The 16,287-nt window shown below is 43.8% G+C and overlaps 1 protein-coding gene across 1 annotated transcript in view; it reads right to left on the reverse strand.

The window, feature by feature from the left end:
* CAPRIN1 (cell cycle associated protein 1) overlaps positions 1–7,670 on the reverse strand; it is a 28,631-nt gene extending 20,961 nt beyond the window's left edge. The window contains exons 1-2 of the mRNA XM_015863535.1: positions 7,481–7,670; positions 6,992–7,197 (exon numbers count right to left, since the gene is read on the reverse strand). Of these exons, the coding sequence (XP_015719021.1) occupies positions 6,992–7,195 (204 nt within the window). The 5' untranslated portion in view covers positions 7,196–7,197; positions 7,481–7,670. The remainder of the gene's footprint in view (positions 1–6,991; positions 7,198–7,480) is intronic.
* Positions 7,671–16,287: the final 8,617 nt, after the last annotated feature.

Below are 16,287 nucleotides of genomic sequence, written 5' to 3' on the forward strand. Positions count from 1 at the left end.
TCTTAAAAGCTTTTAAATGATCCTTATTCATAATTTTCCTGATCTAGTATAAAAACAATATGAAAATGAGAGCAGGCAAACTTCTTTTTGAACACAGAAGAATTAAAACCCTGATTCAACCATACTTTTAGCTTATATTTGTCACTGAGTTACATGGTTTTTTTGTTCTTTGCTTGTTTGTTTTGGTGGCAGCTCATTTGTGGGTCTTTGTTTCGTCTCTTTACTAGTTTTTCTAGTTAATTCACCTCCTCTGCTCAACCCCAGACCTCTTAGAATGAACTACCGAAGAGCTGAACTAGAGAAGAGAGGTTCAGCCTAGAGAAGAGAAGGTTGCGGGGTGACCTCATTGCAGCCTTTCAATACCTGAAGGGAACTTACTCCCAGGAGGGGAGTAAACTCTTCGAAAGGGCTGACAATAGCAGGACTAGGGGAAATGGTTTTAAGTTAAAAGAGGGAAGATTTAGGTTGGATGTTAAGGGGAAGTTCTTCACTAGGAGAGTGGTTAGGTCCTGGAACAGGCTGCCCAGGGAGGTTGTGGATGCCCCGTCCTTGGAGGTGTTCCAAGACCAGGTTGGACAGGGCCCTGGGCAACCTGATCTAGTATGTTTGGTGGCCCTGCCAGGCAGGGGGTTGGAACTACATGATCCTTGAGGTCCCTTCCAACCCGGGTCATTCTGTGATTCTGTGAACAAAGCTTATATTATTTGTAGCTGTTATTTGATGTGCAGCATCACTTAGTCAAACACAGAAACACACTGCTGTGACTTGGTTCTTTCGGTATCACCTGGAGACAAAACAAAAAAACAATTATTTGAAAATTCTACCCACTGGATTTCACTACTTTGCCTTACAGTGCATTAGAGCCGGTAATGGCCTAAGCCAAGTCCAAGAAATAAGAACTTCCTGAGCTCTAACAACATATTATAGGGAATTTTATGCTGGAGACAGATGCTAGCCCTGTAAAAAAGCTGTCAAATGCAGCAGCCACAGTTGGAAACACATCAACAGAATTGCCCTGAAAAGCATTCAGTGTATTGGAAATCTACCACATCAGGAAACAATGAAATTCAATTCTCAAATACATTGCCTAGTATTAAAACAGATGAAAATGTGGCTGGACAATAATGTAAGTAGAGAAGTATTTTAAATGATTTTAGAGACGACCAAAGAGATGGAACACATTTCCTATAAAGAAAAGCTGAGGGAGCTGGGATTGTTAAGCTTGGAGAAAAGACGGCTCTGGTAGAACCTCACTGCAGTCTAACAGTACTTCCATGCTTCCAAGCATGAGAGAGACTGACTTTTTATGCAGTCTGATAGGGACAGGAGAAGGGAACTACTTTAAACTAAAAGAGAGGCCATCTGGAAGTTAGAAGGAATGGTGAGGTGCTGAAATAGGTTGCCCAGAGAAGCTGAGGATGCCTGGAGCTGTTGATGACCAGGTTGGACAGAGCCCTGGACAGCCTGAGCTGGTGGGTGGCAGGTGGGTTGGAATTTAATCATCTTTAAGGTCTCTTCCAAGCCATTCCTATAAAACTTTTGTTGAACACGTTGCAAAACTATGCTGCAAAAAACTCACATGTTTTGCTACTATCACAGTATCACAGTCTGGTGCAGTAACCAAAATACTGTGAAGTTTTTCTTCAATGGTCAATTATTTTAAGTCAAACATAAATATTTTGTTTATATGGTTTTCATTCCATGGTTGTATAAAATGAAAAAAAAGGAAGGGTAGTATGTCTATTCCTAAGAATTGGAAGAGTTACTTCTCTTTTTCTGCCCTAAATGCATTCATATCAGAAACATAAAAGCAAAAGGAGGGAAGCCCTTTCAGCTGCAATGCAGAGGAGAAGTAAACGTGTACTCAGTTGCTTACTTGGCACTTGAAATCTTTGTGATAATGTGCATTTTTTTTATCAATCCCAAGAAAATATAAGATCAGAACATTATGTTACAGAAGCTTAAGGAAGGACAATGCTTTTAATCTGCACTGTGAACTAACAGCAATCTAACAGCAGCATTAGTGCTGTAAAATAACTGCAGTAAAACTCCCACTCCACGACCTACTGCAGTGTCTGCAAGAAGAAAGGATTGTCTTAACTTTATGCCCATTCCACAACTTCACCTTCACTCACATTGAAGTATATAAGCTAAACGGGCAGAAAATACTTAGTAAGCATACAAATAACCCACTGAACAGCTCATGAGTCAGAAGACCCCAGTTCTGCAGACAGAAAGCCACCACACTTCAGCTCTTCTTCACTGAGATTTTTGAAGTGCTTTAGACTTCCCTTGGAGGAAAGTACTACATACAGGCCACATGTCCAGGCAGAGGGAGCACACTGAGGTGAGAGGAAACTCATTCACTCATTACCTGCTGACATTCAGTCAAAGCAAAGTGAAAAAATAAGCAGTTACATGACATTAGTTTCAGAATCAATATTGGTTTCAAAAATGCCTGACCACTCAGCTGTGCTGCTAGGAATCATTTACAGTGCTATGCTATAAACTGGATCATCGGAACGATCTGATTAAAAATAACCCTTAAAAAGGGTGGAGGCCAGGAGCAAGGAGGCACTATATTTAACCAGGTACTTCCAACGATATCATTTATGCTAGTTGCATCAGCACATGCGTACATTAAAAGGTGCAGTGTGGAAGGGAAGGGGGTGAACACCAACACACTGAAGCAAACTCTCTAACACACACCTCACTACAGCAATGAAAAGGTTGAGAGGACTAATTCAAGTCTGTTTTCTGAAATCTCTAACACTCTTTCAAAGTCACGTCTCATCTCTAAAGATAAATCTGAACTAGCCCCATACTTCGTCCAGCACATACGGCAACAGGACCTTACTGAAGCAGCACTTGTTTTTCAGTAACTTCTAGATCAGCATTCCAGAAGAATCAACTTACATGTGTGGGTGAAGAAAAAGAGAAAGAGGAGGTGACGATTCCTTCTTTGAAGAACAGTGTGCAACAGTGACAGACCATAATAGCTGCAGCAATCAGCAACGTATCCTGCATGCTTCCACTGCTATAGAGATTGCAGACAGGACACCTGCACCGTGCTGGCAACGGGGACAGTTATGTTCATCTTAACAGGACAGGACTCACACAGGCTGTAAATCCAGACTAACCCTAGCGCTGATCCATTGCCATAAAACAAAACAGCCCACTTACAGGGCAAAGTGCTGGTAGAACCAAGCTTCACAAGGAGAAGGGTTCTGGGAAGACCCAACATGTCCCTGAACATCCAAGTGGCCCAAATAATGGTACAAAAGCACTTAGGCATGCTGACAGGCCACTTGGAACATGGCACTTTCCTGCTATCACAAGCTGCATCTACAGGAATAGAAAACTGATCTCAGCTTCTACTATAGGCCGCTAGCTGTTAATCCAACAATTTACTGAATAGGGAGGACAGCTGCCTGTTAGGTCAGAACAACCTGAATACACAGGAATTTGGTCTGGAATAGTAGCTGGATAACAGTTACTGAGGCTATTTAAATTTTATCAACCCAATTGGGATTACATGTATTCAGAAATTCAAAGATAAGCTGATAAAGCAACAGGATCCTACATTACCAGCAACAGCTACAATGCCTCATCTTTACAACTGTAAATCAAACACACCAAGGCCAGGTCACATCAAGTACTTTAAGATAACGTACTTCATAGCTGCAGTGCCCCAAGAATCATCTAGGTGATTGCCTGCCAGTATCTTAAAGCATGTTAGCAAATGAGAGATTTTGTCCCTTTCAGAGAATATTTGGTTTTAAACATTGTTTTTATTAGCTGAATCATAAGGCTCTCTTTGTTTTTTCACTCCCCATTGTAAGAGGACATGGGTTTGATCTGTATTCAATCAGCTTCATTTGGAAAGGATCTACTCACCTAATGAAAGAAAGAAAAAAAACAGGCTGGCATTCCTACCACTTCCAAACACAAAGAGATGAAGACAACACAGACATTTCCAGGCCATGTTTCCACATACATTTACGAACAACAATTCAGTTTCTCTTAAAAGCCTTTAAACTAAGCCAGACTTGTTTGAAGTAATGAGATAACTTTTAAGAGAAGAACATAAAACCGTAACACCTTCCTATTTCCAAAATACTCAGACCCATGCAAAATAGTACAAAGCTGAGTAACATTATGAGTTCTATACCATATTTTGCTGGTCATGCAACTTTGTGCTCAGAGCTTAAAATGGAACGTGACAACAATTTACTTCCAACTTTGAGTTCCTTCAGAAGGAATAACCCTTATTAAACTTAAAGCTGCCCACTGCATTTCAGAGTTAAGGCAGTACTTCTTACTCTTCATCCACCAGAAGCACGTCTTAGACAAATATGATGTTATAACAGCTCTCAAAAACGGAGCCCTCAAACTAACCTGACAAACTACTGCATGTTCAGCTAAGCAGGAATTTTCTGTGTGATTTATACAGTTTTCCCACTCATTCCCAACTGGACACTAATCAGCGTGATTTTGCTTTCTCCATAGTTAAAAAAAAAAGGTCATGGAAGATTAATTTATGCGTTTTCATAAAGTTATTAAGTAATACAGTAGAAATACTTAAGTCCACATGTACGGTAAGTTACACATTGATTGTTCTCTTCAATGAAAGAATGCTCATCTACTCAACAACTGTTGGTTCCCCAACTAAAAGACAAGCTCAAGTTGACAGATCAGTAACTCTTATTTAATACATATGGATCAATGGAGGGGGAGGCAGAGCATTGATTCTCCCAAAGAGACACTCTAAGTAATTTTAATGGAATTACTTTTCCAGAAAAAAAAGCTACTTACCCTGCAGTCAGCAGCTGTATGGCGACAATAACGATAAGATGGTAATTGTAAATACCCAAAAGGTTATTTACAGGAAAAACTCACCCATATGGAAGCCTTTGGTCAGCTGGGAACCACATCCAAGAGATGCTGCCTTAGAGGTGGTCAGCCCTTAAATGAGGTCTAGAGGAGATGGAGTCAAGCTCCACCCCTTCCAGGAGCACAGCTAAATTACTCTCACCTGTGCTCCCACAGCTGACCCAACACTTGCCTCAGCTGATTAGAGGTTCAGGCTGTGATTACCAATTTCCCATATAGCTCCTATGACGCCATAATGATCAAAACATCATCACAGCAGCCACAGCAGCAGTTATACAAAAAATAACAAGAATCAGGTCATTAATCAGCAATAACCCTAATATTTCACTGTGTTCCATTGAAATAATGGCCTTCCACACACCCTTTTAACTTCAGGTACTACAGAAGCCCTCCAGAAGGCCCATTCAAACAGAAGGGAATGGACAAGCCAAGTGTAAATTAGGTGTGATTTATTTATTTGAAAACGTAAATAAAAACACTGCTGGAAAGGTTCCTTGCACATCAGTAAGGGCATGCTGATCCTCTTCATTTCTTCTTTTCAACTGCCAAGGAGCAATCTCCAAGAGGTGCTGCCTTAGTGGTGGTCAGCCCTTAAATGAGGTCTAGAGGAGGTGAAGTCAAGCTCCATCTCTTCCAGGAGCACAGCTCAATTACTCTCACCTGTGCTCCTGCAGCTGACCCAACACTTGCCTCAGCTGATTAATCAGAGGTTCAGGCTGTGATTACCAATTTCCCATACACAACAGTATTCAGACAAGGGTCAAGAAGTGATCCTTCAATTCTAAGCTTATCTAAAAGCTCCCAGCCTATTTCTTTTTGCTTCTTAAGCAGTAGCAAATCCAATGTTGTGGGGTTTAAGTGAGAAACCACCATACACACACATTTACAGATGCAAAATAAAACATAGCTCGCTTCATTCGCAATTCATCTGTAAGAGCTAACGTTTTTGCTTGCCGTACTCTAGTCGTCTAGACTACTAGAACCTAAAACACAGGTTAAAAAGCTTAAGTGTAACTGTGCTTATTAACTCTTAAGAGCTAATACAGATTTAGGGCCTCAGCACTAAGAAATCCCAAAGAAGTCCCAAATTTCAGTTTGGAGATGCTGTTTCCCAGTCCGTCTACAGGCTCCGTGCCTGCTGGTGCCCTAATGAAAGATCCCTCGTGCTCAGAGGGTTGGGAACCCCTCCCTGCATCCCACAACTCAAAGCACGGCACGGCGCCGTGTAAATCCCCACTAACCACGGCATCATCTTCTCGCTGTCACAAACCCGAACCCGCCGAGGATCACGGATTTAGCAGCGGTTCTTTCTATAAATAACTGCCTAAAGGCCGCTCTCAGCTGACCCGGGACTCCCGAGGGGCAAGAGCGGAGCGAAGCGAAGAGCAGCGGGCGGGGCGGCCCGGCTTTGTGCGGGCTGCTGGCACAATGCAGTTCCGGCGGGGAGGCTTAGGCGGCCTCACCGCCGCCATGTTAGCTCCTGCCTCCATGTGCGCGGCTCGGGGGGGACGCGGAGCCCCGGCCCCACGGCTCGGTCAGCTCCAGCGGGCAGGGGGAGCGCTGCCCGTGGGGTGCGGGGCAGCAGGAAGGCCGGGAACGGCGGCCCTTCCGCACTACAGCCCGGCAGAGACACGCCGCAATGAACAAAAGGCGGAAGGGGGAGGGGGCCGCGCCACTGGGGGCTCTCCGGGAGGGGGCCGCAATCTGTAGCGGAGCTACACCCGTCGGCCCCAACCCTCAGCCACAGCCCGGTGGGGAAGGGGGGCAGGGCTGAGTCCGGCCATTGGGGCTGAGCGGGGCCCGACTTGGGGTCAGCCTGCGGAGGGGACCCCCATAAGAGGAAGGGGGGAATGGCCTAAAGAGCGCGGCTCGCCCTTCTGGAACCTTCCAGCGGGCGGCCCCTGGGGGCGACACCGGGAACAACCCGCGCGGCCCGGAGCGGGGACGTGGGGAACATCATGGCCCAGCTCGGGGAAGGGACAGCGGCGGGACGGGGAACGGGCTGCCCGGGGCCCAGCGGGGGGAACCCGAGGGGCCCGCGACCTCCCTTTGGAGGCAGCCAGGCTTGGGGAGGAGGAGGGAAGGGAGAAGCGAGCACCTTTTTCTTCTCGAGGTTGCGGAGCTTTTTGTCGATCACTCCCAAGATCTGCTTCATGGCCTCGGTCTGAACCGAAGTGATGCTGCCTCCCGACGCCTGCGGGGCCGCCGCTGTCGCCGCCGGGGCCGTGGCCGGTGCCTGCTCGCTGCCGCCCGGTCCCGCCTTCCCGCTGCTCGCCATGGTGCTGTTGGTAGCCGAGGGCATCTCTGCGAGGGAGAGAGCGGGCGTGAGGAGAGCAGGCCGCCGCAGGGGACACGCGTGAGGCCGGGCGCGCACTCGGCCGCTTCTCCCCGCCCAGCCGCACCTGCCCGCCGAGCGCGCTCCCGCGCCACTCACTCGGCGTCGGGAGCGCGCTCAAGGCGGTCACGTGACGGGCAGGCGCGCCGCCGCTCGCCCAGCCAACGGTCATCGCCCCAGCGCGGCCATTAACACCCCCCCACATCCCTCCCCACCCCGCCGGTGTCCGGAGGGCCTCGCCGCCCCCCTCACCGTGTGCGTGAGTGGCCCAAGGGGAGGGGGGGACTCGGTGCGTCGCGCTCTGGCTCTGAGATATGACCGCCTCAGCACACTCCGGCCCCGCGCCGCTCCTTCCACCTCCGCACAGCGCTACTATGGCAGAGAGCGGGAGCGCGCACGCGAGCGCGTAAGGCGGGCGGCGCGGGAGCGAGCGACGCGGGGTCCTCGGATACAGAGAGTGCCCGTGGAGAACGCCTGAATCCGGCGAGCAGGCGGAGGAGGCGCCTTCCAGCCGCGCCGCTGGAGCTCGGGTCCTTCAGGCGCGCGGTGGGCGCCTCAGCGCCAGACACAATAGCGGGGCGGGGCGACTGCTGTCCGCCATGTTGTCCCCTGTGTGCCCGTGTGGAGCCCCCTGTTGTGTGCCTATGTCCTACTGGGCTTTGTGTTTGTCTGAAAGCAGCAGCGCAAGTGAGAGCTGTGCCTCGAATGGCTCTTCACATCAGAAAGGAGAAATCCCCTTCTCCTTCCCAGCCCCCCCTGTGCACAGTCACACAGCCCCAGTTCTAATTGTAGCTGCCCCCGAGTTAATTCGGGTTGGTAATAAAAAGAGCTTCTTTTGACATCATGCTTTAGTAGTTAATACCTCAATACTCAGAATTTTCTTTAGTAATTAATACCTGAATATTCAGAATTTTTTTTCATGGCATCTGTAAATACTGTTTTGTAGCCTTTACATCTATTCATGCATTTTAAATATCAGCCGGATGCTTTGGCAATTTATAATGGGCAATTTGCTTTCCAGATCAGTGCATTTTGCATGACAGGTTATAAGAGAAGTGCAATAATCAGCCAATCCCATGTATTTCACTTAAACAAGTGTGTCCTCAGATGTTGAAAGTCAGCATCGTTTGTACTCAAAGCTGTATTTCCAAAGAACGCCAAATCTGCAAGGAAAACAAAAAGCAGAGTTGGTGGAAGGATGTGTGATAGTAAATGAAGCAATATCTGTTGGCTCTGAATAAAGATTTTGTCCATCAATGTAAAAAATTGATTCTTAGTGCACAAGAAAATAGCGAGTCTTCAGTCCCGCAAAAAGGCTAATGATACTGCTCCTGAGAACGGTTATTACATGAGATTGCACAAGCAATAATTATGTGACAATTACTGAATCAAAGCTCTTCATAATTACAGTGGATGCCTTTTTGTCGGCCAAAGATAGAACTCTATAACTGAGCTTATGCACTAAAGCATAAACAAAGCATTACATATGTATCNTTCATAATTACAGTGGATGCCTTTTTGTCGGCCAAAGATAGAACTCTATAACTGAGCTTATGCACTAAAGCATAAACAAAGCATTACATATGTATGCAGAACTGCAAAGGGACTCTCATACCATACTGAAAAAATGACATTAGTGAATTCAAGCAATGCGTCACCACCAGACATGAACAAATATTTAACTTGGTTATGTTCGGTAGTAATTTAAGATACAATGGTAATGTGAAGTAAATTAAAGGATTGGATTATAACAGCATGTAATCATTAGCTAATTGAGAGACTTAAGAAGATGTAGGGAAATAAGTAATAATTAAATAGCAACTTGATTACGAATTCAAAGACGACAAGATTCGTGAACTTAATCACAGGATATCCTAAATCAATCTTTATGCTTACACACAGATGCAAAATGCATATGTGCAGAATCACACACAGAATGGAAAAGTCCCCCAGGAACATCCCATCCAACCACCCACCTACCACCAGTATTTTCCCATTAAGCCATTTCCCTTAGTACCACATCTAAGCATTTCTTGAACACCTCTAGGGAGTGTGATTCAACCACCTCCCTGAGTAGCCCATTTCAGTGCCTGATCAGCCTTTCAGAGACAAAAGGCTTCCTAATAACTAACCTAAACCTCCCCCTAGCACCACCTGATGTCATTCCCTCTAGTCCTATCACTAGTTATACAGGAGAAAAGGTCAACATCCACCTTGCTTCAGTGTTCTTTCAGGTAGGTCTCCCCTGAGCCTCCTCCAAACTGAGTTTCCTCAGTTGTTCCTTATAAGACTTGTGTTCTAGACTCCTCACCAGCTTTGTTACACTTCTTCTAGACAACCTCTTGAGCCTTGATGTCTTTTTTATAGTGAGGGAGTATATGGGAAATTGGTAATCACAGCGTGAACCTCTGATTAATCAGCTGAGGCAAGTGTGGGTCAGCTGTGGGAGCACAGGTGAGAGTAATTTAGCTGTGCTCCTGGAAGGGGTGGAGCTTGACTCCATCTCCTCTAGACCCCATTTAAGGGCTGACCACCACTAAGGCAGCATCTCTTGGAGATTGTTTCTTGGTGGATGTTGCTTCAGCATTTCCTAGCAGACTGATGATTTCCATGTGGGTGAGTTTTTCCTGTAAATAACCTTTTGGGTTTTTGTAACCACTATGTTTCTTTTATTGTCATTGTACAGGGTCTAAAACTGAACACAATGTTCATGATATGGTCTCACCAGAGCTGAGTATAGAGGAATGATTTCTTGTGTGTTCCTGCTAGAAGCGCTGTTTTTGACACAAGCCAGAATACTGTTGGCCTTCTTGGTTACTTAGGCAGGTAGATAGCTCACGTGTTGGTCAGCATCAACCAACACTCTCAAGTCTGTTTCTTCCACGTAGTCTTCCATTTTCTCTGCTCTGTGGCTGTAATCTTGCTTAGGGTTATTGTGGCCAAAGTGTGTGACCCAGCACTTGGTCTTGTTGGACTTCATCCCACTGGCCTCAGCCCAGTGTTCCAGCGTATCCAAATTGCTCTGAAGGAGGGGAGGCTACACTCAAACAGACTGATGATTCTTCCCAGTTTGGTGTCACTTGCAAGCTTACTTGAGCTTACTCAATCCCCTTGTTAAGGTCATCAGAGGTTTTAAACAGGAGATGTGCTGATACTAGCCCCCAGAAAACACAGCTTGTGGCCCATTGTCAGTTGGATTTAACTCCAGTCACCACGGCAGTGGAAATGCTAAGTGATTGAGCACCTGGTAGGAAAGCAGGGCCAACCCAGGGGAGCTCAGGTGCATGTAATGAACCTGAGTGACCGGAAGGGGAGAAGCCAGCATCCGCCCCCTCCCTGGTCTCATTTAAGGGTTGGCAATGGAGGTAAGGTTGTTTTACTGGAGCTCTTTGCATACCTGGGGTCTTCTGAAGGTAAACAGTGTCTTTATTTTTGGGCTTTTAGCTGTTGCGTTTGAGCAAATTCTCACTTGTTGTAGCCTGGTACCTTGTTGCTCTGCTATTATTTCAGTGCTTTTTGTTGTGTTATGTTTTCCAGGCTTAGCTATCCAGTGTTTTTTTTATCTAGTAAAGTGCATACCTTTCTAAGCTATGGACTGCTAGTTTTTTCTAGGTAAATGCTTTAAGAGACAGCTTTAAAGGCTTTGCTGAAGTTTAGGTAGGTGATAGCAACAGTCACTCAATTATAGAAGGAGTTAAACATGTTGGTTAAGCAGTTTCTGTGTTTTGGAGAATGGAGCCATCTATGAACTTGAACTTGACGGAAACTTTTGTAACCTTTGGGCCCTATGTAATCAGAGGGATAACACTATCTAAATAGTCCTGAAGCATGAGGTTGTTGTCATTCACTGTGGTAGTGATACAGCTGAGTTGTCTGGAAGAAATCAGCAGTCAGCACTAATATTTTCCTTTCACATTTACCGTTTAGTTTGGTCTTTTCTGGTTTAGGGTTCAGGTCTTTTCACCAGTTATCTATCTGGTTAAAATCACACTTGTGCATAGTTTTGTTTTAGATAAGATTTATTTGAAGCACACCAGGTTTGCATTTTATTATTGCAAACAGTGTAAGTGAAAGCCAGATCTGGAGCTGGTCATTTTGGATTCACATTTGTTTAGTCACTATGGAAAGTGAAAGTCCCGAACGAATGCAAGTACAAGCAGCGCTTTTACAAATGTGAACCTTTAGACAACACTGCTTGAGATAAAGGGAAGCTTTTAGTGTGGCAATCCAGAGCAAGAAGATATTCAGCTTTGCTCTTCATGTTCTCAGGAGACTTTTCCCATGCTAGTTATCTCTAGGTTTTATTTGACATTATTTTATGCTACCTTTTATTAGCTTCTCTGTTTGTGTTTCTAGCCCTCAGAAAAGCAAATGAGCAAAACCAGATGCAGGTGTTGTAAAAAACATAACCAACCTGTTACAAGGGGAAAAAACGTTGGAGGAGAGATCAAGTCTTTAAGCTTGCTGCTGTACCTGTAATCAAGGCTCAGTTGTAATGCAAATAGTCTGTGGGGGATGTAAAGCCTCACTGAAGTGAGGACTCAGCAGTGCTTTCCTCATCTGTCTCAGTATGTCAGTTCTGTTAGTCCTGACACACCTCAGCCCTTCCTGTTCCATGTTCCCCTCATGGCCAAAGGGTTTGGTGACTTTCCAGCAAGGTGTTTTGTCCTCGTTCCAGGCCTGTGTTCTTAAATCTATTTCCTGCCTCTCTGGGATAGTAGTTAAACCTCTGTCTCCCCAGCATTCCCACTCAGTACATCAGTTTGCTGCCTCCCCAAAATGACCTAGCACACTGTTCTCTGCGTATTATTTTGTGGCCCTTACACTCAGAATTTTTCTGAATAAACAAGTAAAATAATAAGTTTATTTTATTGTACTTCCCTGCCCTTAAATAGAATACTTAAGGCTAAGATGAAGGTATTCTTGCTTGCTATCATAGACCTATTTGTCAGTCCGTTCCTGAATGAGACCTAAAAATGGGCCTAATCTGCATATTTCAAAAGCTGCTGTTTCTACTGTTATCAGGCAGCTTTAGAAAGTTGCCACTTCATTCTTATCTAGATTTTTCCTTTCCCAAAGGAATTTTCTCAAGGCAGATAAATTCCCATTCTACCTAATGCCGAAGGCTGACTGAAAAAAATTAAACACCATTGAAATAAACCTCTCTTCGAATAAAGATTAAAAGCTCAGTAGGTGTTTTTATCTGAATAAGATTAAATTAGAAATTTTGTGCAATGGATGCCAAACACTGAGTGTAGCATCCAGATCAATAAATTCAGAAGATATTTGGGTTCAAATGAGGCTAAATGATGTTTGATGGCAAACTTAGTCAAAACTAGCATAGTTCCAATCTAATACCAAATGCAGCTGAATTATAGATTTCTCTATGAAAGCATTGATGGAAAATCAGTATAAAACCTACTTGTTTCTACTGATGTCAGAGTTCTTTGGCCTGGTTATGGAAAGTATTTCCTTACAAAAACCTTCAACTTTCAAAAGTAAATACCCAGGGTGGGGCAGTACTTTGCTTTGTATAGTACATGCAAAGTACTTCAAGCATTCCTTTTCGTAGACAGTGCCTACACAGGAAGGTTGGTCATACATACCAAAGGAAAAGTCTCTGCACTGAGGAGTAAATCAAAATTGCTCAGAGCTTTCTATTTGCCTGAATTAACTAATATGAATGGATCAAGCTTACTATGTGATCTAGGTTATTTTATGCCTATTCCCCCTCTAATTATTTTCCAAAGATCTTGAGTAAATTTGTGCATTTCTTTACTGTTAATGGCTGTTTTGGGTATTGACATGACAGGTGTTGCAACTCCAACCATAATGCATTCCTAAACAGTAGTTTTCTATTCACAATTTGCATCTGTTAGCCACTTTCCTCATGCTTAATATCAGTTCTTTCTCTTTGAAGCCATCATACATAACACATCACGCATAACACAATATGATAACATAGTTATGTTTCTCAGTGGGTCAAGCAGCCCCTGTTCCTTCAGTCTTTCCATACTGGTGATGTTTTTTATACTTCTGATCATTCTTGATGTTTTTCTCACCCTTGTCTCCTACAGGTCTGTACGTACCTTCAAATACAGTGCTTAAAACTGGGTACATTACTTCAGAGTCCTTCTTGATGACAGCATGGTGCAGTTACATTATGTGCTTCATAGGGTATGTTACTGTTTGTGCATCTATATATGCTGCTTGCTTTTTTGCAACAAACTCACACTGTATGCTGGGCTTCAGCTTGTAATCCATTATCACCTCCAGATCTGCAGAAATACCAGCTAGCCCATTAACCTCCAACATGAGTGTATGTAGCTGCTTACTGTTGCCTAAATTGATTTATCAGCACTGAGTTAAATCTCTTGTGATGACTTCTTCATTTTGTCTCCAAAGTGTTTGATATTTCTTTCCAACATTTATAACCTCTGTTCCACCATCTAGGTCATAATGAAAGTATTCAGTGGTGAAGAAATATGAACAAGTTCTGGTGATACCTTGCTTGTTGATATTCCATTCATTTTGATGAGGAATCACTAGCAATTATTCTTTAAATAGACCAGATCTGCTTCTGCTTTAGAGTACCTTCATTTAGGTCATATATTTTTATTTTACTTGTGAGCTGTGTGAGGAAGTATTAGAAGCCTTACTGAGGTCAAATTGTAACCTACCTCTCCTCTATCCACATGGTTTTCTTCAAGAAGGGAGATTAAATACCTTGACATATCTTGGTTATAATAAATCTATGTAGATTGTTACTTATCTCCTTTATTCCCAGTCACTTTGAATGTTTGTGAATAATGGCATAGCACCTCAAAGACAATTTAGGAAGTTCTAGTATGCAGCTCAATCTACAAGTGGCTTGCAGTTTGCTGCCTTTACGTCAGGAGTTGGACTTGATGAACTTCAATGATTCCCCTTCTCTGCATGGAGGTGAGAATGTACCCCTCTGACATTGTGTACTTGTTTATTCTGACCTGCCTATCTCAGGCTTTATCATGCAGCTGCAATTATTTTTAGTAATGTCTGTTTCAGAACAACACAGATAAAAACAGGGAATACAGAAAACCTCTTATATAAAATATGCTCGGATGGAGAAGTCAAGTGTGCTTAGTGTGTTTGTAAGACCTGGAAGTTGCTGTAAACAGTATTTGAAGCTTCTGTGGTTAACAAAGAACAAGTGCAAATTGTACAGTACAGTCTTTAAATAGTAAGAATGTAACTGAAGTAAAGGGATGCTTTATGGTTCATTGTACATCATGTTTAAGTCCTGACTTTCAAAGACTATGAGGAGTAGTAGAATTGGATCTCAGAGTGAATATTTGTAGTAAGAATACAGAATGAAGGTATATAGGTATAAAATATCTCCAGTTCAGAAGAGAGCATGAACAAGTTGATGATTAGCAAGCTATCGTCATTTCTTGAGGCTCAGTTGCTCTATTTTGAGAAAGACTTCACAAACCTTCTGTTCAAGTACAGGTACTTTGAGTAAAAACTAATGGTTGGATTAAACAACTGTTTCCTAGTGTGGCAGTATTACAGCTACCTTTTGAAGGCACACTGTCTTTAGCAGTGCCGCTGGTGTTGTAATCCTTTTCCATCAGACTTCTCAGCACTGTAGTAAGTGTACATAATTATGTTCTTCAAAGTCACATGCAACCCACATATGCTGAAGAATTCTTCCATTAAAGGATTCCAAATTCTTCTGCTCAACTAAGCAGCCAAACCAAACTAACCAAGCAAACAAAGGCCTAAAATCACATTAAAGCAAGTGATAACCTACAATTTCAGGCTTATTGCTGATTTTTCTTGTCCTTTAACATCTGAGGTTTTTTTTTTTTTTTGGGGGGGGGGGGGGAACAACACTGAACTATGTTAGAAAAGGCCTGTGCTCAAGCCCTCCTGAACATGGATTCAAGTTGAATATCAGGAGAATGTTCTTCTCTGGGAGGGTGGTCAGGTATAGAACAGGCTTGTTGTGGCCACGAACTGCCAGAGTTCAAGAAGCATCTGGGCAACAGTCTCAGACATGGGGGTTGACTTTTGGATGGTCCTGTGTGGAGTCAGGAGTTGCACTCAGTGATCCTTATGGGTCCCTCCAAACTAGGGATGTTCTGTTATTCTGTTGGATTTGGATAGACCTGGTCTTTGTCACCTCACCTCTGCTGATGGTTTCTCAGTGGAACTTGTCTCTGTGCTGTTCTGATGCAAGTATTGCAGGGCTGTGGTCTGGTCAGAAGGATCAGTGCTTTTTCTCAAGTCCTGTCTCTCCTCCCATTGTGAAGCAGTTGCTGGCAGCCTGTGCATGACTATGCTCAGTCATTTTTTGGAGTGATGATCTTTCTAGTCATGAAGCCCAAACTCTTCATCTTCAAATCCCTGAAGTCCCCTGGGTAATTTTAGAGAAGCTGATGAATAATGAGTTATAATTGTCTTAGAAAAGCAGCAGAGCTGCTTATCAGGCAACTATTTAAGCGTGTTATGAACATGCAGGTTAGGACTCTAGCACAGCTGAGGAAATGTTTAAGATCAGCTTTCATAAGGAGACTGTAGCACAATACTAGATTATCTGGGGACCAACACAAGATTTCAAGGTTTAGAAAAAGATTAATTCACTGACATTAGTAACTAACATATTGCAGTAATAACATATTGCACTCCAAGAACTGCAAGGCAGAACAATCATCTAATTAGAAAAAAATAATTACATCATGTTTTAATTACTTAATAGCAGAGAAATTTTCATTAGGATGAAGGCTGGGAAATGTCATGAAGAATTAACAGGGAATGCAATTTGGCTGGTATGCAGAACACTTTCCTTACCGTCACGGTATTTGGAAGCACGCTTGCAGCAGTTCCTCAGAGGCCTACCAAGATTCGCTGCATCACCACTTCTGAGACAGGAGGCCTTGCTAGACCTGAGGAGCTCACTGCAAGAGCCAAGACTTGTGTTTGGCAGTATGTGGGACAGCTGCTGGAGAAGGAGGAAGCCCTAATCCAACAGCAAGCTAGAGAAAGCATTTAAATGATGAAACCATTTAGATTGCATT

Source organism: Coturnix japonica, chromosome 5, assembly GCF_001577835.2.
Source record: "Coturnix japonica isolate 7356 chromosome 5, Coturnix japonica 2.1, whole genome shotgun sequence".
NCBI classification, from domain to species: Eukaryota; Metazoa; Chordata; class Aves; order Galliformes; family Phasianidae; genus Coturnix; species Coturnix japonica.